This window comes from Phyllopteryx taeniolatus, chromosome 21 (genome assembly GCF_024500385.1).
Source record: "Phyllopteryx taeniolatus isolate TA_2022b chromosome 21, UOR_Ptae_1.2, whole genome shotgun sequence".
Classification (NCBI taxonomy): domain Eukaryota; kingdom Metazoa; phylum Chordata; class Actinopteri; order Syngnathiformes; family Syngnathidae; genus Phyllopteryx; species Phyllopteryx taeniolatus.
The window spans coordinates 4,667,713-4,693,805 of record NC_084522.1 but is presented as its reverse complement, the minus strand read 5'-3'; the positions used below and the strand labels follow the sequence as shown (position 1 = coordinate 4,693,805).

At 42.8% G+C, this 26,093-nt stretch overlaps 2 protein-coding genes across 10 annotated transcripts; both read right to left on the bottom strand.

The window, feature by feature from the left end:
• Positions 1 to 948: 948 nt before the first annotated feature.
• Positions 949 to 4,555, bottom strand: hax1 (HCLS1 associated protein X-1). Its single transcript, XM_061760747.1, has 7 exons — positions 4,380 to 4,555; positions 3,017 to 3,246; positions 2,772 to 2,941; positions 2,632 to 2,695; positions 1,856 to 1,992; positions 1,447 to 1,567; positions 949 to 1,209 (listed from the first exon to the last, which is right to left on the bottom strand). The coding sequence occupies exons 1-7, from the start codon at positions 4,442 to 4,444 to the stop codon at positions 1,139 to 1,141; spliced, it is 858 nt and encodes a 285-aa protein (XP_061616731.1). The 5' UTR covers positions 4,445 to 4,555; the 3' UTR covers positions 949 to 1,138.
• A 263-nt stretch (positions 4,556 to 4,818) lies between these two features.
• On the bottom strand, positions 4,819 to 26,029 carry ubap2l (ubiquitin associated protein 2-like). 9 transcript variants are annotated; one of them, XM_061760593.1, is made up of 29 exons: positions 25,905 to 26,029; positions 24,380 to 24,518; positions 22,706 to 22,783; positions 22,471 to 22,581; positions 21,040 to 21,211; positions 20,852 to 20,953; positions 20,722 to 20,767; positions 18,887 to 18,993; positions 18,756 to 18,815; positions 17,317 to 17,369; positions 17,126 to 17,211; positions 16,595 to 16,775; positions 16,327 to 16,528; positions 15,694 to 16,022; positions 13,844 to 14,016; positions 13,624 to 13,747; positions 13,479 to 13,518; positions 12,753 to 12,954; positions 12,603 to 12,669; positions 12,214 to 12,511; positions 11,696 to 11,784; positions 11,576 to 11,629; positions 11,413 to 11,494; positions 11,111 to 11,331; positions 10,925 to 11,024; positions 9,123 to 9,284; positions 7,667 to 7,734; positions 6,399 to 6,596; positions 4,819 to 6,137 (listed from the first exon to the last, which is right to left on the bottom strand). In XM_061760593.1, the coding sequence occupies exons 2-29, from the start codon at positions 24,476 to 24,478 to the stop codon at positions 6,042 to 6,044; spliced, it is 3,600 nt and encodes a 1,199-aa protein (XP_061616577.1). In that variant the 5' UTR covers positions 24,479 to 24,518; positions 25,905 to 26,029; the 3' UTR covers positions 4,819 to 6,041. The 9 variants fall into 9 exon arrangements, with proteins under 9 accessions (XP_061616577.1, XP_061616574.1, XP_061616578.1 ...); XM_061760590.1 differs by lacking the exon at positions 25,905 to 26,029 and adding an exon at positions 25,642 to 25,793; XM_061760594.1 differs by lacking the exon at positions 25,905 to 26,029 and adding an exon at positions 25,642 to 25,793 and having other exon boundaries at positions 6,399 to 6,593.
• Positions 26,030 to 26,093: the final 64 nt, after the last annotated feature.

Below are 26,093 nucleotides of genomic sequence, written 5' to 3'. Positions count from 1 at the left end.
CATTTTTCAATTGACAGCAAATGTTGGTATTAATTACAAAGTAATTTTAAAATATATATTTTAATGGTAGGCTAATTTAAAATTCAAAAACACTTTTAAAAAAAAGTTAATTTAAAAAAAAAAAATTAAATATGAATCATATCCAAGTTCACTTAATTGGTCTTAAATGTATTTCTAGCATCTATGCTAGGGACGTATAGTAAGAGGCAAATAAATTAATTTCTCTTCCACTAGATGGCAGAAGGTGCTATTAATTGTTGCCATTCAGACAAGACTATAGAGCTTTGTGTTCATCTAAATACACCAAGATTTCATGTTAGATCATCATCATTGTATTCTCACTCACACACACACACACACACACACACACACACACACATATATATATATATATATATATATAAATAATGACAGTTTGGTGGTGTGCCGTGATATCGTTGGCCTAATAGACATCTGATACTCTATGCAGTTAAGTAAATAAATGCCTCATTGGCCACAACTTGAGTAAATAATAGTAGTGCGTCATGATTTAGAAAGCCATTACATTACTTCTGACTTCATTACTTTTGTCAAACAATATAGATAAATGTCAACAAAAAGCATGCATGTCCAAATTCTTCTTATTATTATATATTATTTGCTGGTTTGGTTAAACATAAAAAATAAATAAATAAATACTTACACATATAGCCTACTGTATGTGGCAGCTGAGCCCTTCCTCTCCAGAACCAGAACCTTAGACAGTTGGGGAAAAGGTATGCTCACCTGCTGGCAGTTGGCCCTGATTACGCTGCTCTCATTGGCTCGTTCGAACTCGCCCCCTTCTCGTTGTCTAAAGCAGGGTAGTGGCTAACATACGACGCGAGCGCTCGATTCCGCCTGGCGTGTAAATTCTAAAAACAATTTTGTAAAAAACCTCAGACAAAGCCACAAATTCACAACAAAGCATTTGTTTCTACATTATAACAATTGTCAACATTATTTATTTTCATTCAACAAACACAACAAAGGCAATACAAAAATAAATACATTGTAGTAATTAGGCATTATTCTGCAAAATTATCTCACCTTGCGGCATCAGCGTACAATTAAGTTCAACTCTACAACATAAATAAAATGTGTGTGTGTTAGAATGAAGTCATTTAAAGCCCCCAAAGAGCTTTGAGAAGAAGTCGCTGTCGTCATCCCTCATGTCTGAAGAGGAAGTACCTGAAATGAGAACAGGCATTGAACGAGCACTTCTCCTATACCGTATGCTGCAATGAACCCTCGTTGAGTCAACAAATTTTGTGTAGAACATAACTGCAGGGAACCCACATATATTGCGGGGGATGCATTCCGGACCCACCTGCAATAGGTGAAAAACTTGGTCCCTAACCCCCACAAATAACAAAGGTTCACTGTACTGCATATAGGAACATTTTATATATGAGTGTGTGTACTGACCTGGTAGGGCAGGTCCGGTTTGATGTTCTGGTCCCTCGTGACCGCCACGGCCTCCCGAGCGGGTCATGGTGGTCTCCTCGTTGCCTCGGCTGTCTCGGACCGTGCGCCGCTCCTCCAGCGTCTTGTCAACGGGCAAAAACACGCTCATGCTAAATGCTAATATTTAAAATGCTAACATGTGACATCAACATATCACACGATATTGATTCGGATTTTCCGTGACTGGTGTAGTGCATTTGAATTTCTACATGATCTTCTTTATGCAACCTTCTAGCTAGTGAGCTCAAAAAATCGCTGTATTGAAGATGGGAATTGGAATAAATCGAGCTAGCCGCTAACTAGTTAGCTGCCATCAGCTAGTTACTTATGTGGCAATAAAATGTTTTAAAAGAATGAGACACGAACTCACCCCATCAGGCTTCAGCACTTTGGTGACGGTAATGGACTGGAAGAAGGACCTGTTCTGAGGCTGCTGACTCGGCACCTGGTCAGCGGGTGACGCCAGAATCTGATCCAAACTGCCAGAGGATACGGCAGAGTCCAGATCTGGAAAAATTAAGATAGGACCAACGGATATTTATTAGGATCTCACATCTGTTTGTGCTGTTTGAGGATGAAGATCTATTGTACACTGCTACGTTAGCTTCTTGCGCCAGCCGCAAGCTAGTGAGCTGCCGAAGCAGCCATAATTGAGATGGAAATTGTGATCAATCACTTTGATTGAAAGATCGGGGAAATTTACAACCAATTAACCAGATGAAGGCACAACACTACTTTTACAACCTGTCTCGATTCCATCTGCTGCCTAAATGGATTGCAGAAGGATTTTCTTTTATTTGTGAATGGGGGGATGTTTTTGCTCATTTTCAATCTATGATTATTATATCTTCCTCCTTGAGCTAATTAATGCTATTTTTTTCCAGTATCAGCCCCTTTCTCTTTGAAATTTTACTTGTCGTGTCTTCTCTAGAAATGACTTTCTTCAGGCTTCTGGTTAGCTAAAACGGCCTCGTTATAGCGCCACCTGTTGCTTTGGTATGCACGTGAAAGCCACCTCAAGTTTGGGTTGAAACACATAACAGCAAAAAAATGCAATTTGGAAAGAAATATAAACCTAGCGATGGTCCATAACTCGAAAAACGTATACTTTGGGACACTGGTGGTACCACTATAATAATCTCTCACCTCTGTCTTCTTTACAGTCATCTTCTGGAGTTTTCTGTAGTCTTTGTCTCCAAACATCAGTGAACTGAAGACAAAAAAGAATAGTTGCCAGATTGTAATAAAAGCAAACAAAAATTTTCTACAATGGATGTCTCATTTACTTTTGAAAAAGGGGTGGAGCTCGGGAATTGTGGTGACTCATAGAAAGGACGGACATCATTTCTTCTTTGTCCGTCACGGTCAGGAGATTTGAGCATGAAGTCTCTCAGGGGGTTCCCGCTGGACCCGCGTCTTCCTTCGTGAAGCGGCGGTGGCGCAATGCTGGGAATACCTACAGTATAAGATGATGGGCGCCATCATGAGTCAAAATATTTCCCACGTGCAATCATCAAGTCGGCGGCTTTACCGGCATGCGAGTCCCAGCATCCCAGCTGGGAAAAAATCTCCTCCATCTCCCTGAGGACGTTTCCAAACAGAGGAGGTTCTTGGATTCTCATCCCCTCGGGACTAAAGCTGAAGCCAAACTTCCATGCGCTGTCAAAGGGGTCCTGCCCGTCCCCCCTTAAGCCATCATAGCAGAAGCCGTCGTCTTCATCGTCGTCCTCATCACGGGTCATGGCATCAAAGAAGGGGTCCCTATTGAATTAGATTAGCAATCAAAATGGTGATAAATCCTCCATTTTCACAAGTATTGTGTATTGACCCAGAAAATCTCACAAAAGTTAGTTTTGTTTAATAGCTTAGATTTATACAAAAACGTTTGGGCTTCGGGGTGAAATTTCAGGATGAACCTAAAGTGCACTTTAACCTTTAAAGGTGAACTTAATTTGAACTTCTCTATCTGTTGAATGCACATGTCCAACTGTTTCATGTTTCAGTACCTTTTGCTGTTCTCTAACAAGGAGCTGAACAGCAAAATTCAAAACAGGTGCGCATTTATTTTTATTTTCTAAAGGACCTCGACTTCTATGCCCTTTTAGTTTCTGTGACTTCTAACACGCCTCTGACACTCTAAACTCGGTGGTCACATCCCTTTCAGAACATCCCCCTTTCAGAATCTGTTTATGGTTGTCAAGCTGTTGCAGCTTCACGTTGCATTCTGTTGAATAGATGACGAATAAGAGTATATTTAGCCAAGCATGGCATATTTAATAAGGAGCTATTGCACACATCAGCCTCACTGGGATAAGCTATCAAAGGATAAAGCATTAAAGACCAAGTGACACACAGTAAGGATTAAAACAAAAATCATAAAACACTTATGGCATGTGACCTAGCGCCTCACTGACACGAGCATAGTATTGCACATCAATTTTATTTATTTCGTAATTACAAACATTTAAATTACTTGTTACACGCTCTTCGCGGCATTGCTCAGTACCTATACGCCGCGAATAACGGGGGTTAACTGGACGACTTTGTGCTAGCTTGACGTTAAACTACGAGGCAGCCGCCACTTTGTGTGTGGTGACAACAGAAAATACCACGAGTCAGCTCAACATGTTTTCCTCCACTGTACACCAAGTTACTTAAATGTCACTTTGTGTCGCAATAGTTTGAAATGCTCGCTCAGACCATTAACAGCGGCTCCAACTATATATTCCAAGTATAATGAAATGGCCAAGATGAAATTCGCTGGCTAAAAAAAATACGTGGCAAAGAAAAGCTTAATGTTATCATTGTTGTGCTAAACAGCATATTTTCAACAACTTGTGCTAGCTAAATGTTGGCTACATGCCAGCTGTCACTTTCGCCTGTCACAAACTCACCTTTGACCACGAAAATGGCCGCCGGGAACGCCGAAGAAGCCACGAAATAAATCAAAAAGGCTCATTTAGGTTCGGTTGATTTAAGGGGGGGGGGGGGGGGGGGAAAGTGACTTATAGCAATCCTGGGTGTTGACGGCAAGGGGGAGGAAAATAATAAAAACAAGTTTCCAACAGTGTCGTAAAACGCTGTTTCCCATGACGTAACTACCGCCAAGCTGCTTTTAAACATCATGGCGACAGCAAAGCGCGATGTGAAACTCTTCACGATTTTCTTTTATTAGCCAATTTGAATCCCAAAAGTGAGATTCTGCTTTAAATTGGTAAGTTCGTTTTCAGTCAGTGTAAAACAGTTGTCACTGGTCAAAATTACATTTTTAGGCCACAAGGAAATAAAACTATGGATTCCTGAAGACATTCACATCCCCCAAAATGATGAAAATGTCTTTGACCTTGTTTATTATTTATATATTTTTACAAAATAAAAAAGGGAACAAAAGCTCTAAGTTCTGCAATGAATCTGAGGAGTAAAGCAAACAAACAGGCACTACAGTACTTTTTTTGTTTATATGTACAAGACACGTTTTCCCATTTACATTTGTTTTTTTTTTGTTGTTTTTTTTTTAAAATGCACAGTACAAAAAGAAAACTAAATCACTGACAAAAACAAAACAAAAAGTACAATTCTGTCCATCAGTATTGGATGCTGTAAGGTTTCCTTTAAAATGTGCAGAAAGGGGTGGTGGCGCATGGAGGTCTCCCAAACTGAAAGACATTAACTGGATCATTGATGGAAGGCAGATTGAGGTGCGGATTGGTCTTGGAAAGGGTCATTTAGTAACTTGTGTGACAACATATTTAGATGGCAACATTTACTGTACATGTTTTATACACTATGAAAAGTCTGTGCTAGGAAATAATAAAAAAACAAAAACAAAAAACCCCAAAACAACCTACCCCCCCTTACTGGTTTTTATGTGTACAAACATGCACGCGATCACATGACAAACGTCCTCACTCCAAGCCAGCTCGCTTATATATATATATATATATATTTATATATATATATTTAGTAAAAAATAAACTTCACAACTCTAACAAATTTAGAGAATTGTTTCTTCAAACTTAAAAAGGACATAAAATAGGGGGTGTGGGGGAATAGAAACCAAACAGCAATCAAGCAAATGAATAGTTTGTGAAGAGGGGGTGTGGAATAGAAAAGCGGCCCCTACCCCTCCATCGCCACCGTCCCACATTACTTCATTCCTCCAAATTAGTATGGAAAAAAAATGGGGGGGGGGGGGGGGGGGGGGTCTGATAGAGAGCATAACAGCAACATAAAGAACCATACGGGAAACACGTTCTCTTTAGGAAATTATTCTGTTACAACGTAAATCAAAGGATTGGTGCTGGATTGAACAATACAAATTCCCCAAACACTCAACATGTCACGTCATGTTTTTCCAACCATTTAGCCCCTTCCTGAATTCATTCTGGCACATCCTCGCAAAGGGATGAGAAGACGGAAAACAGCCGGAGGGGAACTCAGCAGGAGGAAACCTTCTACATGGAGTTGGTTTTCAGGAGATGAGCCCTGCCCACTCCCTCACAGCTTCTGTTTGTGAGTGAGTGGACGGTGGGGGTCCAGGGCTCCGACGCTGGATGTTAGTTTGCCCCCCAGCTGTAGCTATTGTACGCAGACTTGTTGATCTGAGACTTCTGCTGAAGGGATGCAGTCTGATTGCGCTGTCCACCGCCGCTCTGCGCACACACACACGTATAAAAATAGGTGAGTAAAAGAGGGGAGGAGAAAAGAAAGATGGGAAAGTAAGATAGGGCGTAAAGGAGAGGAAAAAGACAGGAGAGGAGATGGGACATGAGAAAGAAGAGACATTAAACCAGGAGACAGCAGAGGAGAGAAGAGAAAACATTGAGACTAGTAAGAGAGGAGAGAGAAGAAAGGAGCAATGAAAAAAGCCAGGCGGACAAAGACAAGAAACTAGCGTGTGCATGGAGTGTCACCTGTGCGTCCTGCTGCAGGTGGTGGTGTAAGATCTGGGAGTGGGGCTGCTGGTGCGGCGCCAGGATGTGCATGAAGGGGGCCGGGGCATAGCCTGCTGCGGCCTGGGCGTTGATGGGGCCGCCGCTGCCCAGGGCCGAGGGGAGGCTGAAGGATGCCGTGGGAGTGCCGGCGTGGAAACCCTGCTTCTCAAATGACTGCTGGAAAGAAGAAAGGTGGCAACGTTCACGTACTGTATACTTGCACTACAAGGAGGCTAACAAGTTGTAGTTTAGGGGTCCGCAAAATAATTCTTTTATCATTCAAAATAGTGCATACCTACCTGGGGACCAGCACACAAATAAAAACAAACATAATAAACCTATTACTCCTGGCTACCTTACCTTTGATAGAATCGTGACTTACAGTATTATCACAATCTGATATCACTGCATTAATAAAAGACAAAAGTCATACTACAGTGGTAAAGTACTATTTTCATTTGTAAACAAATGTGAGTTTTTTTTTTTGGGAGAATATCATCCTAATCTTTACAGAATAAAGGCATCTTTCCTGAAGAAAGAGGAATATTAAGAGAATAAAGTAAAATATGACTCTTTTACTTTGTCGTAGTATTATGACCATCTTCCGAAAAATACCCTTTGTCCGCGTGAAATTTCTACTTTTCACACCAAATACATGAATCTTTGTTCTTTTTCTTGAACCATCAAACAGAACTTTTCTCTCCCCCGCCCGCAAAAAAAATACAACATTGCAACTTTTTCTTCTTTAAAAAAAAAAAATATGCAACTTTTTAATACCTATGGCATTTATTGGTACACATGGTAGTGAAATTTAGTTAAGCCACTGAAAACTAGAATGGGCTAACTCCATTATTGTCATTTTAAAGTGCAGAAATTAATAGTTTTAAGACATTTCTTTCAGATGAATACTAGTCAATCAACGTTTAGTTCCAATTTTGACACATAGGTGGCAGTCCATAGTTGCACTGAGCACTTTTTTTTTAATTTTTTAATTTTTTTTATTTTTTAGCTTGGGATCCAGTGCGACTGCATTTGGACATGAAACACTATGGCACTAAACATTCAGTCGCAACCATCAAACTTAAAATCACTCCCCTGCAACACGAGAAAAAATGAGTTAGCCCACTCTGCTTCTCAGTGAATCAATAGCCATTAGGATTATGAAGAGGTCCATGAAAAAATAAAAAAAATAATTCTCCCTGGTCCCAAAAATTTTGAGAACCTCCGTAATAGAGTACGGTACTTGCCTGTGTCTTTGTGTAAACAGAACCTGAAATATCAGGTACCCCGGTGTTGCTTGAGGTCACGGACACGCCTAGGAAAGAAACAAAGGCCTTCAATGCTGGACAAACCAAAGCCCCCCCCCCCAAAAAAAAGACTGGGAAGCAATTCGTCAACATTCTCAACTGATGGTTAGACAAACATGTGGCAGCACACCACTTCCAGCAGACTACGTCATTTCAAGTCTAACTGTTGTGTGGCATCCGCTACCGTGTTTGGGGTTTGTTGTGCCACACACTGACCTTGTATCGCCACGTAGACGCAGAACAGGGTCAACTGGTGTGCGGCACACAAAAGGGACACTTAAGAGGAAATTTGCAATTCAACCCCAAAATACAGTTAAAAATAAAATAAATAAATAAAAAGGCAGGCTATCCAAACCAGTCGCGCGCAACGTCAGCCGATCTTGCGCGATATCTTCTAAGTGAGCATCGAAAGTATTAATTGAAAACGTGCTAACCATAGTCGCAACCTGTTTATCGCCTCTACGAGTTCAGGTTTACTGGCAAACCAAACATAAAACAAAAGGATTACACGTGCATTTAAAACAACCGAAGTCCAATTATCTTAATGCTAACAACATAAAAGAGACAGGAACGAACTGCATCTATGTGGTGGTTTCAAAAAACTTCAAGCAATCGATATTTGAACACAAATGGTGCATCAACACATGTAGACATACCTAAGACTTAAGAGTTCTCAGGGCATTAAATTGATTGCAACTGGACTGTTCCGTTTGTGTTAGAAGACGTTTCGCTTCTCATCCGAGCAGGCCTCATCAGTTCATGCAACAAGGCTTAGTTAGGACGCACTAGCCAGGCAAAACGTCTTCTAAGACAAACAGAACAGTCCAGTTGCGATCGATTCAATGCCTTCACGATGAGATGACTTGGATGAATGAGAATATTCAAAAACATCTAATATCAGTGCAGCTTATAGAAGTTCCGAAACTCTTCGTTTGTCTGCATGACTATTATACTGCCTCCCGATGGCAAAATAGGGCACGCCAAAAGGAGCAGCAATGAATTAATCATGATGCACAAACAGTTTTATTCTTTAAATTCCATTTTATTATGTTATTACTATTAGTTTTAATAAAGTATAATGTAGTTTAAATTTCCTTATTAAAAAAAACATTACAAAATCTTTGTTTTTGAGGGGAGGGGGCTGGAACGTATTAAGGGCTTCTCCATTCATTTTAAAGAGGAAAGATTATTTGGGATAAGAATGTTTTTAGTTAGGAGCGTGATCACGGAAAGAATTAAACTCATCTGAAGAAGTTCAAGTGCTAAACATCTAAAAGCATAGCGTGATGGTCTTCACACAGTGACGAGGCAAAAGAATAGGAGCAAAAAGGGAGCGGTGGGTGGATGGAGTCATGGTGACGTCGGCCTTTACTATCCGGCACAAGGCGGCACTCACCGACTCCGGGCCCGCTGACGGAGTTGGCCGGCTTGTTTTGAGCAGCGGCGGCGGCGGCGGCAGCGGCGGCGGCAGCAGCGGCGGCGGCGGCGGCCACGGCATTGCCGTATCCGCCCTTACAGAAATCCCCACTCCCTGAAGCCTGGCCCACATCCTCATAGCCTGCAACAGTCAAGACACACAGCCGCAGCCCACAGCGTTAGACACACCAGGCGGGAGGCAGACCTGCCTCAGATTGCACTTGCAAACTACATAGTGCAAACAATAGTTTGCAAGTGCTATGTGAGGGGGGGGAGGTGAGGAAGCAGGCAGGTTGTGTGTGGGAAGGTGGAAAGTGAGCTTGAGTGACAGCAGGAAGCAGCAGAAGCAGCAACACAAATGTTTGTTTGACGGGTAGTGTCATCTTGGTGCTATTCAAGAGATGGCTGGTTTGGGGGGAGCATAGAAATATCATGTAGACCAGTGATTCCTAACCAAAGAAAAGATCCAATTAGATCTAAATAGTGTGAAAAATATATCTTTGTTAATCATCTATGCCGCCGACACTTTAGAGGTATCGGAGCTGTAAATGGGCGCAATGGCACCTGTGTCTAAGGGAATTTTCTTAACGTTAGGAGAACAGTGTCAAGTTCTCACTTCTCATGCTCGGTTGTATGTAAAGCAGTTGTGTACAAGAATTTGTTTTTATATTTTTACACTAAAATCATAAACATGATCTGATTGAGTGATGTCCTGTCACCATGTGAAAACACAAAATGGTTAGGAAGTCCTGGGTGTAAGAGGTTATGGTAAACACCGTCAAAAACTGAAGCGAAAATCCACAAATAATTGACACCTCCCCAAAAGGAGTTTGTAAGACAAAAGATGGCAGCGAAGGAGTTAAAATTGACACTACCATAAACCATCAACTCCATGCATCTAGCATGTACACAATAATGAGCCCATGTTACATAAATGATTGTATTCTGTAATTATACAACAAAAACAGACCACTTTCACATGAGGTGCATCAATAGTACTTTCTAGCATACTAGCCTAAATAACACAAACTGACCTGACATCACACATGGGCAAACAAATATGCACACTAGCTCTTTACACAAATGGTATGACGGCATTAAATATCACATTTCAGCATTTAAAGACAATAATAAATGTTAGGGAATACAGGCAAAATTGTAACCGCAAAGTAGACTACAACTTTTAGAAGCTGCACTGGGAAAGAAGCAGAAACATACTTTCTTCACTTCTGACGGTGCACGAGGCGCATTCAAGGACTAGCAATAAAACAGGACATCTCAAAAGAAGACAAAAAAAACACTATCAGTGAATTAAACCCAACACCAAGAATCCACCAGATGGTGCCAAAGTAATAATTGTATTGCTTTTTAGCCTTACCACATAACACGTGGACGAGATTCTTTTTGAATAACTGAGGATACGTTCGAAAAAACAAACCTGCGAATTTGCAAATTCCGAACTGTGAACATGTGGAGGTTCACTGTATTAACACACACAAACACACACACAAAATCGGGTTTCATTGCTCTGAGCAAACATGCATTGGAAGACGGGACATGTTAGCCAAGCTTTCACTTTGTAAAATGTCTATTTCAAGCCAGTCACATCCGCAGTTTAGGACATTACTGTCAGTCTACCATTCTGTCCCACTACATGAGCAGATGCAAACGCATATCTATAAATATTGTTATAGCTCCGTCTATACAGCCTACAGTGGTAGTGTTAACTACGCATCATATCATATAGCGCAAGACTTGCATTCTCCATTCATAGTAGCTCACCAGTGCTGTATCCATGGGAACCATAGCCGCTAGCCTGTTGGAAGGGTGTGGCCGACGCACCGACATTCACTCCGTGCTGCTTTGACGAGGTAGGAGCCACCTGGAAGAAAAAGAAAAACATCCCTCGCTTTAATACACAAAGAAAAACAAGTGGAGGTTTGCTTTATTTATGTGTCCAATCCTCACCGGGAACATAGCGGGGCCGTATTGGAAGGTGTTGGGCAGGCCTGGCATGCCGGTGTAGTAGGGCAGGCTCGTGTAGCTGTAACCGGGCGGCAGCGCCGGGTTGAGGAAAGGCTGCTGGGTCGAGTGGTGCGTCTGCGTCTGGTTCTGCTGCTGATTCTGTGCCAATGTGGTGGCGGGGGCCGGCGAGGACGCGTCACCTCGACCGAACTTGGATAAATCACCTAGACAGAGGATGACCGCAGAAAAACGTCTCAGATCCAATACAAATGTGCTTATTAAATGGGCCAATGAGGAAGTTTCACCAGAATATGGGTTGTTGGTCAAGCTGGCCTCTCTGCCAGTCAGTGCTGTTGTTGGGGTTGCAAAGGGAATGCTGTAATAATCCTGGAAATGCACACACAAGGAACAGATTATTACTATTATGTGACAAACGAAATGACGACTCACACGGTAATGCCCACTTACCAACGGTATTCTTGTCTGCAGCATCTGCAGGTCGTCATAGCCGTACACCTGAGTCTGACACGGTATGTTTTGTTATTACACAACACACACGCTTACACACGGACTTTGTATAGCACTCACTGGGTAGGGATGCAGTAGTCCCGGGGTCATGATGTAAGGATTGGGCAGCAGAGGGGACACTCCGGGGGGCAAATTTGGAAGCACTTTCCCTACATTTGACAGGAAAAAACACGATCTATGAGCTCTAATACTACCATGGCTGGACCATGTCAAAATGCTCCGTTGTCTGTCAATAATGTTCTCTAATGCTGTAGTAAAGTCATCATCACAGTAAATATATGAAAAAACAAAAAACATGTTTTATTCTCTTTTGTTTTGTGTGTCAGTTTTACAGTAAACCTCTACTGGGAAGGACAAACAGCTTGAAGTGAGCACAGTTGACCTCTTATTTAGAAAACGAGAGTGAGTGAGAAGAGGCACTCTGGAATATGTGTTTAAAGGGTGTTTAAGTGTGTTTAAAGGGTTTCATGGTCTCTCTGTATCATGGATTTTCACCTACTGCGAGTGGGTGTGGAGCATATCCCCATTGATAAACGGGGCTTCAATGTAAGGGAATATTATGTTGGTTTATGCCTGACCTGAGGATGCTGCAGTGTTGCGCGATGACAAGGAAGTCACTGAGGAGGGAGCGGCGGAGGCTGCGGCGGAGATCGAGACAGCGGCGGGGGAGGCCACGCCCTGTGCGCCCATGGACACCGTGTTGAGCCCCATGGACATGTTGCTTACTGGGCCGAGACCAGATGGGGCAGGGGCCGAGACCGGGGCCCCTAGCGACACATGCGCCGCCGCGGCTGAGGAAGGGACCGACGACGAAACCACAGAGACGGAGGGGAATGAGGAGGAATGGAGGCTGGAGTCGCCATCTACATTTGGGTGCTTTGGAAGGAAGAGGCGGTCAGGTGACATTAGGATCCCATTAGAGTGAGGCAATCTGTGTGTACCCTGCTGTGTGGTCCGGGGATCTTACCACTAAGTTTGAGTTGGATGTTCGACCCGACGATGGAGCAAGGCTGTTTTGCTGTGACGAGAGCGCACTGTAACAAGACAATAGTTTAATCAAGTCTCTTTTACCGACAGTTGCGGTCCATATGTGACGGGAGTAGACTTGTGTTATCACCTGTTGTGTTGAGGAGGTGGGACGGTGCTCGGCGGCAGCTCTTCGCCCTGCCCAAGGACGACAAGCGACACTTGATTGGACGTCGTCAGGAGGGAGGCCGGACCCGAGCCGCCGTCCGACAAAGTGCCCATGCCGGCTACCGGGGCAGGTACTGCCACAGAGTCCGACGTGGGCTTGACCGGTACTGCAGAACTCGCTGCAGCTAGAGAATAAATAAATGAGAAAAGAATAATTACATTAAAAAAAGAAACTAAATAAATTAGGGGGAAAATGGAAATGAGAAAATGCATAAAAAAAACAAGTGAGAAAAAAAGGAAAAAAATAAATCAGAAGTATTTTTTCTTCTGATTTATTTTTATAAATGCAAAGAAAAAAAATGAGAAAATAAGTAGAGACAAAGAAATTTGAAAAAAATACAAGAACATGAAAAATGAGAAAATAAAATATAAATACCTAAGAAAATGAGAAAAGGTAGAAATTAAAAGGAATTTTTTTTAAATGAGGGGAGAAAATGAGAAGAATTAAAAAGAAAATGAATGCATGAAATGCAATAGACAAAAACAGAAAAAAATAAATGCGAGAAGATACGAAAATTATATACATGTCAAGAAATGAACAAATGAAAAAAGAAATAGAAAATAAAAAATACAAAAGTAATTCAGGTGTAGCAGAAAAATAAGTGACATTTTCCTCTTATCGATTAGTATCGAGGACAAAGACACTTGCCTTCCATAGACTGCGCCGCTTGTAGTGAACTGAAGCCATTCTGTAAAAGCAACAATGAAGGTGAGCTCACTGGTTTCTATGGGGGGGGGGGTTGTTTTAATATTCAGCGCATCAGAACATCTGGCCTGGATGTTGCGAGGCCTACCTTGGGCTGCATGTCCTTCTGTGGGGAGGAGGAAACGGAGGGAGGATAACGTCGCGACTGAGGCGCTCGCTGCTGCTCATACATGTCCATCTGGCTGGAGTTGGAAAGAGCTGGAGTTGACTCACTGCAGATTGACACGTCATGTTAACTGATTTTATAAGACAAACGCAAGGAGGAAATCACTCCAATTACCTTAACTACCTTGCATTGATGTACAAACCTGTTGGGGGTGGCATAGAGACTATTCTGCATAGGGTTGACAGGCGCCACGTTGGAGGATCCAGACTCGTACTCGGGAAGCGCCTGCTCCGAGCCGAACTGCAGCGCTCCGAACTGAAGGTTAAGTCCGGAGATGTCCGTCGAGCCGGGCATTTCCACCGCCATCGCCGGAATCTGATGAAAGATTCAAAGTTTGGGCATATATTCTTCTCAACTGTAACTATATAAGTGTGTTCAATTCATTTACAACAAGTTCCAATGAAGTTGGGATGTTGTGTTAAACAAATAAAAACAGAATACAATGATTTGCAAATCATATTCAACCTATATTTAATTGAATACACGACAAAGACATTTAATGTTCAAACTGATAAACTTGATTGTTTTTAGCAAATAATCATTAACTTTTATGGCTGCAACACGTTCCAAAAAAGCTGGGACAGGTGGCAAAAAAGACTGAGAAAGTTGAGGAATGCTCATCAAACACCTGTTTGGAACGTCCCACAGGTGAACAGGCTAATTGGGAACAGGTGGGTGCCATGATTGGGTAGAAAAGGAGCTTCCCTGAATTGCTCAGTCATTCACAAGCAAAGACGGGGTGAACAAGTGCGTGAGAAAATAGTCGAACAGTTTAAGGACTATTCAGGGATTTCATCATCTACGGTCCATAATATCATCAAAAGATTCAGAGAATCTGGAGAAATCACTGTATGTCAGCGACAAGGCCAAAAACCAACATTGAATGCCCGTGACCTTCAATCCCTCAGGCGGCACTGCATCAAAAACCGACAATGTGTAAAGGATATCACCACATGGGCTCAGGAACACTTCAGAAGACCAATGTCAGTAAATACAGTTCGGCGCTACATCCGTAAGTGCATCTTGAAACTCTACTATGCAAAGCAAAAGCCATTTATCAACAACACCCAGAAACGCCGCCGGCTTCTCTGGGCCCGAGCTTTAGTCCTCCGGGCTAAAGAGGAAAAGAACCACCCGGACTGTTGGGGACGCAAAGTTCAAAAGCCAACATCTGTGATGGTATGAAGCTGTGTTAGTGCCAATGGCATTGGTAACTTACACATCTGTGAAGGCACCATTCATTCTGAAAGGTACATACAGGTTTTGGAGAAAGATATTCTGCCATTCAAGCAACGTCTTTTTCATGGACGCCCCTGCTTATTTCAGCAAGACAATGCCAAACCACATTCTGCACGTGTTACAACAGCGTGGCTTCGTAGTAAAAGAGTGCGGGTACTAGACTAGCCTGCCTGCAGTCCAGACCTGTCTCCCATTGAAAATGTGTGGCGGGTTATGAAGCGTAAAATACGCCAACGGAGACCCCGGACTGTTGAACAGCTGAAGCTGTACATCAAGCAAGAATGGGAAAGAATTCCACCTACAAAGCTTCAACAATTAGTGTCCTCAGTTCCCAAACGTTTATTGAATGTTAAAAGAAAAGGTGATGTAACAGTGGTAAACATAACCCTGTCCCAGCTTTTTTGGAATGTGTTGCAGCCATAAAATTCTAAGTTATCATTTCCTAAACACAAAGTTTATCAGTTTGAACATTAAATATATTTGTCTTTTTAGTGTATTCAATTAAACATAGGTAGAACATGATTTGCAAATCATTGTATTCTGTTTTTATTTATGTTTAACACAAGATCCCAACTTCATTGGAATTGGGGTTGTATAAAGGTGGGAGGTAGAGCTGGGTAATATGGCCTTAAAATAAAATTATAATTCTGCCATAGGATGAAAATTTGTAAATAGAGGACCCCTATATAATGGAGGCTCCTATTTGAGGAGGAAATGTATGTTTTGTAACTTGTAAAAAGCATATACATTCACCTTTGTTGCAATGGTGGTCCTCTTCTTCTGCGGTCTGAGTTTGTGTTGCTGCAGAGGCAGAGGACTGGAGCCCTGTGCGCCCGAGGAAGTCTGAGAAACCTGCTGACCCAGCGACGTGACCGATGCCATTTTCGGATGTGAGGAGGCGGGCGGCGGCACGGCGTGTGCCGAGGACGTCGTTTGCGGCGGCAAGGAGGAAGCGGAGGAGGCGGCAGCGGCGGGAGGCAGGAAAACTTCCAACATGGACGACGTGGTGGTGGTGACGGCCTGGAATGGCGGGCGCTTCGCGAAAGGCGTGTGAATGGCCGACTCTGGTTGAGTCTTCATATCTGCACGGAACAACATGATCACACAATGTTCTTCCATTTTCCATAGCGCTTGTCCTCATTAGGGTCACGGTCTCAGAGGTTAGCTGGAGCCTATCCCAACTGACTTAGGGCGAGAGGCGGGGTGCAGTCAAACTGTCCATAGTTGTGAATGTGAACAGTTTGTTTGTTTATACTGTATGTGCTCTACGCATGGCTGGCAACCAGTCACATACTATGAGCAATACGCAACACTGCAAGAAAAGGAAGAAGAAAAAAAAAAAAAAAAAAGAGACTCCAGTCTGGGGTAGACCATGTACCATCTCACCGTATTGTGCCCGTGAGTTGGCACCAGTGTCCCAGGACGGGGGGTTGGAGTTAGGGGCCGCAGTTTGGGAATGCTGGGCGGCTAGCTGAGCCAGCGCCTGGGCTGTTTTATACTGCTCCAGGAACTGGGAGCCAGTGGTCCCGCTGGTAGTACCTGGTTTCTGGTCCACTACCTCCCCAAAACTCTTGTTCAGCATGCTGGCCTGCCATCAAAACAATACAGTGTCAGTTGTGACACAGCCAGAGAAAAAGTCATCACTACCACTCACCATGCCGTGCTGGGTGTAAGGTGCGCCGGAGGAGGTTTGGGAGATAGGGGGTCCTTGCTTGGAGTTGCTGAAAACCAGCGACTGGGGCAAGGAGGAGGGCTGGGGGGACTCCATGGGTTGGGGTTCTGTTTCAGATGAGGAAGATGGGGGAGTCTTCCCCAAGAGCACCGCGAGGTCAATCCTTGGAGGGGAGATTAGAACTTTGATCAACAACAATGTATCCTGAAATAGTCAATTTCTCCATGTAACTGAAAACTCTTTTAGAGCCTTTCACATCGAAATCCTGCAAAATTGCCACACAACAGATGTAACAAGATCCACCAGTGCCTTTTATATAGAATCTTGACACCGCTGTCCAATTCTGAACCACATCTTTTACGACTCTGTCAGGACCTCCCAAGGCAGAAATTTGCCAAGTTTACCTCGTACCCGCATTCTGGGCCGGTGTCATTTCTACAAAATAGCTACATTGAAAAAGAATGGGAAAATGTCAGCTTTTACAGGCCGTGTAAAAGGGAGCGTTTGGCCCACCTCTGTCCTTTGGTGATGGTGACATTCTCTTGCGGTGGTGGAATGGTCGCCACGGTGGATGCTGTGAATATCTTGGTCTCTGACAACTGCATGGTATGAAAATAAAATGTTAAAGTCACTTCATGACATTGGAACAAATTTAGATTTGAGTTCTGCATGAATTTCCTTGGGGGGGAAGGTCAAGTACTCACATCCTCATTCCAGTCATCAGTGCCCCATTCCTCTGTGGGTGTCCTCCAGGCACCTGTGAGTGGGGCATATATTTGTTCAGCACCAGTGACAGGAACAAGTGGGTTAATACACCCTTCCCGCGCTATATCATAGATTTATTTTTTTTTGTAACCGTGAAAATCCTCTGTATAGCAGAAATCTATAGCGATGGGTATTGACAGTATATCTATTTACTGTAATGCCACCGCATGTGGGAAAAAGGAGAGCCACAGTTGCAGACGCAGTTTTCAGGTGTTTATTGAATGCTGGGAATACAGTAAAACACTGAGCACAGTCACGCAGGAGCTGCTGTCCGCCGCAGTTCACGCACAGAAACTCGCATGCAGACTCCCTGCCTCTGAGAGGAACATAAACACGCAGACGCTACAATACATACAGTATTGTCGATATAGTGCCGTCAGTGTAAACAGTGCACGCCAACAGGCTACAGAAGTCAATTAGGAAACGGTGGGGAAAGAAAAGATTTATGGGGGGGGATATTTTTAAATTCCATTCACCCCACCTCGTATGATTCGTGACAACGCTTCAGAACAACAACGCTGTCAGCCTTTTGGCGTCACAAAGTCGTCGAAAGCCTTTTTTTTGCTACTCATACCGTTTGTCACAAGGTATCGTTGTGAGCAATCCTTTTCGAGGGTATACAAAAATGAAGAAAAAGAACAGACTGTTGCAAAAATTATATGAATGAATGGCACTTGCCAAGGTGAAGCAGAGCATTCCTTATCTCTATAAGGCAACAGCAAGAGTTACATTGATTTGCAGTAAATATGCATTGACTTGCATTGTTTTCAATTTTTGAGAGAAATTCTTGATTTTTGGGGTTTTGTTCTTTGAACAGTAATGTGTGCGATTTATGCATGGTTCAGTTTGTGCACTGATATGTACACACTTTGAATTACAAAAGTTAAAAAAAAATAAAAAATTGCCTTTTTGAATTGCTGTTCAAATGTGTAGTGACTAGGTGCCTTCAATGCATCTTAAAAAGTAGTGACCAACCGATGGTCCTTAGAAAAAAACAATACATCCCGTGATGCATTACGCCAATACAGAAAAAGCCCAATCACAACACAGGACAAAGTGCTTTGTTTTTATTTAATTTTGTAAAACACGCTCAACTTCAAACACTATTGTTATAATTTATTTGATATGGTACGACAGCAATGGCGTAATTAATGGCGCGTCCGATTAGTGTTCAAAAACCATTTTCATTTGACTGATGAGTGAACTACTTTATATAGTCCAGTATATTACAAGACCGATATAGTAATTAGAGAGTAGAGAATGAGTGAATGATTCCAAACAGAGCACAGGTCTCTCTATATTGTGGATTTTCACCTATTGTGGGGGATTCGTTCCAAACGGGTATCACTGTACACGAAAATGTGCAATAAAGGTTTACCGGGTGCAGACTCAAACTTAGGTGGGTAAGTCGTTCCCTCTCCCGGAGCGTATTCCAATCCTGGATAGAGAGGATTCCTCAATTAAGATCAATGTACAAAATATGAAAATATTTTTTTTATATGTACTCACGAGCTCCTTCTTCTGTCTCCATGCCACCTGTGTTGTTCCAGGTGCTGCCTCCGCAGTAGTTTTCGTCTGTCTGGCTTGGCTCGGCATAGTCGGCAGGGTTGAAGGTTCTGGCGGCGGGGAAGAGAGAGAGAGAGGAAAAAAAAAAAAAAAGTTGAACTGACAATTTACCTTTTCAGTGGTGGAAATACCACTGATTGCATGCTTGTATAGTGCACCCATTTAAACATATTGGGCAAGTGAATCAATAAAACGCATGAAAAAGAGTGCAGAAGTCAGCAGAAAGCATATACGAGATTAAATGAAACCACCAAGCGCCTGTACACCCTCTCCTTCATATTACTTCCTGTCTCTCATTCAATCTTACAAGTGCACATGTATGATGATGAGGAAATTACAGGTAGCTCGAAGAGGTACAAGTAACATCACACCAGCAGAGGCTTCCTTTCTTGTGTGAGCGTATGGAGGCAGGAATGGCTCGTGTGCGAAGAGAGAGGAAATCAATATTCAGGAAGAACTCCTCTGTATTTTGCCATAAAGAAATGAATATCTGCTGAATTAATTTGATAAAAGTCTCCAACTCTAACAATGAAAGCCAGAGAGATCCTAAAATAGGGTCTGCCCCTTAAGGGACACAGTAACATGGGTGTCACTCATTTTTGCCACAAGTTACGCTTTCCCACAAACCTTTAAGTCATGCGACTGTAGAGTCACTTAATTATATAGGCATACAATTTCTCCTGCAATTGTTAGATATTGTTAACAACTTGAATTACAAATCAATGAAAATCAATAATCAATGGATATCTGAACACCAACACTTCAGCAACACAGACTCACAGGCATATTCTTTTTATCCCGAGAAAAATGGCGAATATTACAGCAGCTATGTGTAAAAAAATAAAAATAAAAATAAAAATAAAAAATAAAAAAAAAGTGTATATATATATATATATACACACACACACACACACACACACACACACACACACACGCACATCATACTGCCCCCTCGTGGGCAAGGCGCACACACCAGAAGCAACACAAAAAAAATGCATGAAATCATGACGCACAGTTTGATTGGTTTCCGTTTTATGGAAGAGCTGGATTAATGGTATTTCCATTAATTTCAATGGGGAAAGATTATTGGAGATATGTTTTGAGGTACGAGCGTGGTCATGGAACGAATTAAACTTGTAAGTTAAGGCACCACTGTACCTCTATTGAATTTATGTCAAGAAGGTATATGGTGAAAGGATTTGTAGTCATATCTGTTAAAAGTAAAGAAAATTTGCTTTTTCAGTGCCCATTTCCAGACAGAATGAAATTAATAAACCCATTGAAGCAAGAAACGTGAAGTAGTCACACTTCAGGTCGGCTTTGGCTCCCTAGCTTGTAGTTTCACACGTACAGTATAGGATAAGGCATCGGGTTGGGAGTTGTGGAGTTATTTTGGAGGAATGTCGTAGGAGTCACGCATGATGAAGAAACTGAATAATCATATCTCAAGTTATCTCCCCTGAAGCATTGTAGGACTGCTGGAGAGTTGGATTCCCCCCCACGTTACTGCATATAAAATGGGCTTTTCATTTCAGTATGCAGGATTTTGAAGTGTTTCACGAGAAACTGTGGAGTAAATAGTGCCCAATAGATTCTGAAGAGATGTGGGCCTACACAGTTTCGTTCCACTGGCTGCACCACGTCCAACTCTGCTGTGAATTAACACCAAACAATAGATCCTGGGTAATACTCTCATGTGGCCATGGCAACAGGTAACAGTGGAACAAAAGGGCCCCTCTCTCTGGCTGTTTGAGGATATGCAGGTGTTCTCCGCTTACCCCATGCCCTGCGCTGAGAATCGGCCTCCACGCCGCCCCGACACTCCTTGAGGAGGAGGAAAGAGAAAGCAAAACTTGAGATTGTTCACATGAAATGGGATTAAAGTCAAAACAAGTGATAACAACTCACCAAGTGTCCCTCTTCCTCGTCCCCGCCCCCTCCGGCCTCGCTCCGCGCCCCGGCCTACAACTGCCACCTTGCCCCCATCCAAGCCGTTCTCTTGACCTCGGACTGGAGGGAAGGAAGAGGACTCAGACATTAAGTAACAACTGGACACAAATTTTAAAAAATTAAAATTAAAAAATTTATAGACGTACACTCTCGCCCTCTGATTGCCCCACGGCCCCTGCGAGGAGCTCCCCCTCGCCGACGTGCTACATCCTTCTCGGTTTTCTCCCGGTTCTCTTTCCCGTCCTCACCGCTCTCCGGCTGGCTGGCCTCTTTCTGGCCCGAAACGCCTTTCTTCTTCCCCACCATCTCCCACGAGTCCTGAGATAAAAGAAAACACAGACATCCCATAAAATTACCCCACCAGGACAAAAGCAAGCAAAAAAAAAATAAAAATAAAAAAATAAAAGACCCAGCGAAACAAGACAGTGCTTTAATACAGTAACACAGCATCACAATATTAGATTAGAAATTAGATGAGTCACGAGAACTAGTGTGACGTATAAATTTCTGTTGCCTCTGATACTACATCCTAAAAACGAACAATTGCAAGGTCGATTTCATCCCCCCATTGTACATCGTTTCTACATAAATGTAACAAGGAAAATTCGCAGGAGAAGTCAATTTTAACATGTAGCATGAAAGGGGCTGCAGGGTCTGACACTACCTTCCGAAGGTGGAAAATCGTGTTGTCGACTTTGTCCCATCATTCAGTGTTGGTGCAGTTTATAATGAATCGGGAAATAGAAAGCGGAAAAAGGCAGTTTCACAGGCAGCGTGAAAGGGGAACAACAATATTATCACGGAAAGTAGAACATTTCTGGGGTGACTTTGTACTCCCATGAAGATGCTTGCTTTAGGGGCAGCGGCAGAGAGTTAGTCTTTGATACTACCCCTAAAGGTGGAAAATTACAAAACAAAAAATTACAACGTACAAAATATAGGTGAATAAATGTCATCCTTTACAGGCAGCATGAAATGGTCTACAAGACACCACCTCCGAAGCTGGAAACTTGCTGGGTCGATTTACATAAAAGCGTGTGGAAATATCTGAACAAAAATGAGAGTGGTAGCACTTTCACTTGTAAGCTATGCAAGTCCATCCTCAAACAAATTAAAGGCACACGTGAAATAGAAACAGTGAAACGCTTAATTTTTGGGGAGCCTGGCTACGATGTCACGTCTAGCAACACGCTATGCTATGGAACACAAGATGAGACCAGCCTGCTTGTTCAAGAAAAACACGCAGGTTTCCACTAATTACAACAACTAGATACAGCACAATGGCTTAGTTGTATTTTTAATCACTGGTTCTTATTAGTTTTTATGCCGGTCCGTCAAAACGTCTTAACGTGAAACCGGTCCATGGTGCAAAAAAGGTTGGGGACTGCTGTTCTCTGCTGAAAAAAATAGTGTCATCGATTAATTGCCTTCGACGCTACCTTCATCACATTATAACAGATTACAAAAAATAAATAAAAAAAAACCTCCATTGCGTACTGCACCACATGCATGTTAAATGTAAACATTCATCCACATCATATTGATTTAGATTTTTCCCACCAAACAGCAAGACTCACAGTGTCTGGGCTACCCTCCAGTAACACATTGATGGCTCTGTTGACGTCCCCGTTGCAGTCGTGCAGTGCGATCATAGACTCATCCTGGTCCTTGCCCGTGATGTCAATGAGCTAGCAAACCAAAACACAGTTCACTTTTAATTTTCTCTCTTAATGAAGGGGTGGCCATTTTGCAAATCCAGGAAGCAAAACTCTAAAAAGGGACAAGAGTTGCTGACAAGCGAATGCTTCTCACCTGTTTGACCTTCTCCTCAAAGTCTGCATCATTGTGGTCTGAAATCATCTGCGCAAGTCGAATCTGCTCTGCAGTGGCCTGTTGCCAGAGGACACAAGTACATTTATCACAATGAGCTTCAGATGACAAGAACAATCTGGGAAAAACATTTTTTCCCTCGTTAAAATAACCTCAGGAAGATGGAAAAATACCAAGACTGAACAGCGACACAGAAAGGCAAACAAATACAGGCTTTACCTGGTGGGGTCAAAGGGGTGACAGCCACCTACCTATACTACCTGAAATTGTTGGGTTGACTTCCTCCCTCTATTCAGTGTTGGTATCACTTATAAAGAACAGTGACAAGCAAAAACAAAAAGACCTGAAAATGCCAGCTTTTATGAATAGTGTGAAAGTGGCTACAGTCTATTAGACTACCCACAACCAAGGCAGAAAATTGCTTGGGGTGACCATTCTGTGCTGGTACCGTTTATACAGACCAGCAACACAGGAAAAAAAGGGCAGAAAAATGCCTGCTTTTATGGCCCGTGTGAAAGGGGCTACAGAGTCTGATACTACCTCGGAAGGTGGAAAATTGTTGGGTAAAATGAATCCCTTCATTCCTTGTTGGTGCCATTCATACAGAACAGCAACACAGAAAAGGGCGGAAAAAATTACATCTTTTACAGGCCATGTGAAAGGGGAAGCAGGCTCTGATTGTACCTTGGAAGGCAGAAAATTCATCCCTCTAATCTGTTAGAGGTGAAAAGAACAAAGGAAGGCAGGCGACCGTTCAAACCTCTATTTCCTGTTTCTTTTATTCTGGTCGAAGTGATTATTCAATGATTAGCCCGGATGAAAGCTTTAACAATTTATTTGAAAATACAGAGTCAAACAATCAGTTTGGTGAAGCTTCAACGCTGAGGTCTTCCACACACAGCTCGATCAGCTCCGGGCAGAAAAAATCCTCGAATGTTTTTGGTCATAGTCTTTTATAGTAGAGAGACTGCTTCCTGTTGTGACGTCATGCAAACGTAGACAAATCCTAGCTTTGCCTAGGTGTCTGGGTTTGTTCAGAAATTCAGTCCGCTGCTCTCACCGCACCCCAAGAGTGCTGTGTTCAGAGACAGAGCAGGCTCAATTTTCTATGAATTTACGAACGAGCGTGTTGGCCATTGACAGGGATACGTCAGTGCGGCCGCCATATTGAATTTGTCAGTACTGCCTGAACCAAATGGCACACTCCAACAACGCCCCGAATTTCCAAATGTTCCAGGTCACAGAGAAAGCACCTGGCGTGAACTTCCCAACGGACCCTATGTTGATATATTGTGTGAGTGTTGTATGTGCGGGACTAAGTGTAATATATGTACATGTACATATAACGCAACTCTGTTTGTGAGAAGCGCTGGGTGTGTATCTGTAATGGAATGTAACAAACAAAACATGTACGCAGTGCTGTGTAAGCGTGCAGCCATTAAGTTTTATCAAATCCATGTTGGTGACATTTCTATAGAAGCACAACCAAAGAAAAAAGGTGGAATAATAGTAGTTGCCAGGCTGCGTGAAAGTGGAGTTAATCCTCGTCGTGACAAGGAAGGTATGAAGTGTTTGCTTTGGAGGCGTATTTTTCCACTTTCAGGCAGTGATTGGCTCTGATCCACTTTCGCCAAATGGATGTGAACAAGGTCGTACCTGAGGCCTTTGCTTGTGCTGTGTCTGACCCTGCGTCTGGCCTTGCTGCGTCTGTTCCCAGTTGCCCCGGGCTCGGGTTCCGCCCATGGACGTCATCATTTACAGTATATACAAACAGGTTATTTACAAGAAATCACACCTGGAGAGAAACAGAGAGCGACATGAGTGACTTCATCGCACACTTCCGTTAACACAACACAAAGGCGATGCAAGAGGTGTGGACACATGAGATAAGGCTCCAAGGTACAACACAGAAAGTGCGCAACGACTTGTTTACAAGTCAAAACATAACTGCCAATAATGCAAGAAACCTCAGTGGTGCACTGTGAAGTAGTAGCCACCTCACAATGGAAAACTATTAACAAACACACTTTAGGGGGACAGCTAGGAGGGGAACACATTTGTGCGTTTTTTGTTGTGCTGCCAACCTCGTTATAGAAAACGACTGCTTAATCTCGCACACGTTACGTAAAACGCTCGGCTTGGACTGACACACACAAGGAAGCAAGCCTGGCGCCGAGGCCTGTCCATCATAGCAAGAAACTCGACTTGCCTAAAATCAAGACATTAAGAAAGAATGTGGAATAGGTGCGAAAAGCATCAAGCTTTTAAGTGTCGGTGGGCTTCCGCCTCGAGCGACTACACCTCATGGCGACGAGGCTAACCTTTAGCACGGGGCTAACACTAGCTCGCGAATGTTGATTAACTACACTAACCACTCCATTATCAGCATACATGTCTAATTAGCTCAAAGGCTAATTAGTGGACTACCTGAATTCGATTAGTTAACTATTCGCGTTTAACTTAACCGACCAAAAAACAAAACAATAAACGCAATTTCCCCAGTAGTTGGATGCTAACGACTTAGCCACGCTAGGTGAACAAACTAACTGGACGTGGCTAAGGCTAACTAGTTAGCGCGCAACGATATTAACGACCACACCGCCACAATATTAATAGTCACTCTTAATGTGGAAAAGAGGAAAACGGCATTAAATAGGTTTCAAGCTAGGGCCTCGGTGTGCCCCCTCCCTTCCCCCTCAAAAAAATGACAATAAACACCACCATACTGACCAGGAACCCGGCTCCAGACTAGACAAGACACCGGCCGACAAGTGGTCTACTTCCCCGACCTTCCTAGACGATATTTGGGACACGATAACCACTATCGCCACCCCCTCCCCTCGTGGAAATTTTAGCACACAAAACTTGCGATTTTTTTTCTTTTTCTATAACACGCTACAACAACAAGCCACTTTTACCCGTTTCTCGTCCACTCTGACACCACAGAGCGCTGTGTCATGTGGTCTGCCGCTGCACAGTGCTTGGAGGAAACTGGACCAGCAAACATGTGATCACTAACTAATAAAGCTTTATTTTGGGGATTTTTTTTTTTCAGCCCCGGCCGGTGACATGTCATTGCGACGGATGCGCATCAAAGATAAAATGTGCCGGCGATTGCAAGTACGACTGTCGTTTAAAAAACAACAACAACATATATATATTATTTTAAATAAACACAAACCTTGCATAGACTTGACCACTGGTGGAAAGATCAAAGGCGTTGCATCAAAAAACAGATAATAAATTACAAAAGTTACATATGTATTGAATAATGTGCAGTATATAAATACAGCACACACACACCAGTACTATATGTGTTTAAACCGTAATGCACCACAATTGGAATTAAATGCGAAACAATTAAATTTCG

Coding starts and splice junctions, on each gene's coding strand:
- ubap2l (XM_061760593.1), bottom strand. CDS start 24,478: ATGATGACGTCCATGGGCGGAACCCGAGCCCGGGGCAACTGGGAACAG. Junction 16,776..17,125: donor ACCATCACCAAAGGACAGAG/GTGGGCCAAACG, acceptor CTCCCCTCCAAG/GATTGACCTCGCGGTGCTCT. Junction 11,630..11,695: donor GACTACTGCATCCCTACCCA/GTGAGTGCTATA, acceptor ATACCGTGTCAG/ACTCAGGTGTACGGCTATGA.
- hax1 (XM_061760747.1), bottom strand. CDS start 4,444: ATGAGCCTTTTTGATTTATTTCGTGGCTTCTTCGGCGTTCCCGGCGGC. Junction 2,942..3,016: donor ATGCTGGGACTCGCATGCCG/GTAAAGCCGCCG, acceptor CTTATACTGTAG/GTATTCCCAGCATTGCGCCA. Junction 1,568..1,855: donor AAGTGCTGAAGCCTGATGGG/GTGAGTTCGTGT, acceptor CCCGTTGACAAG/ACGCTGGAGGAGCGGCGCAC.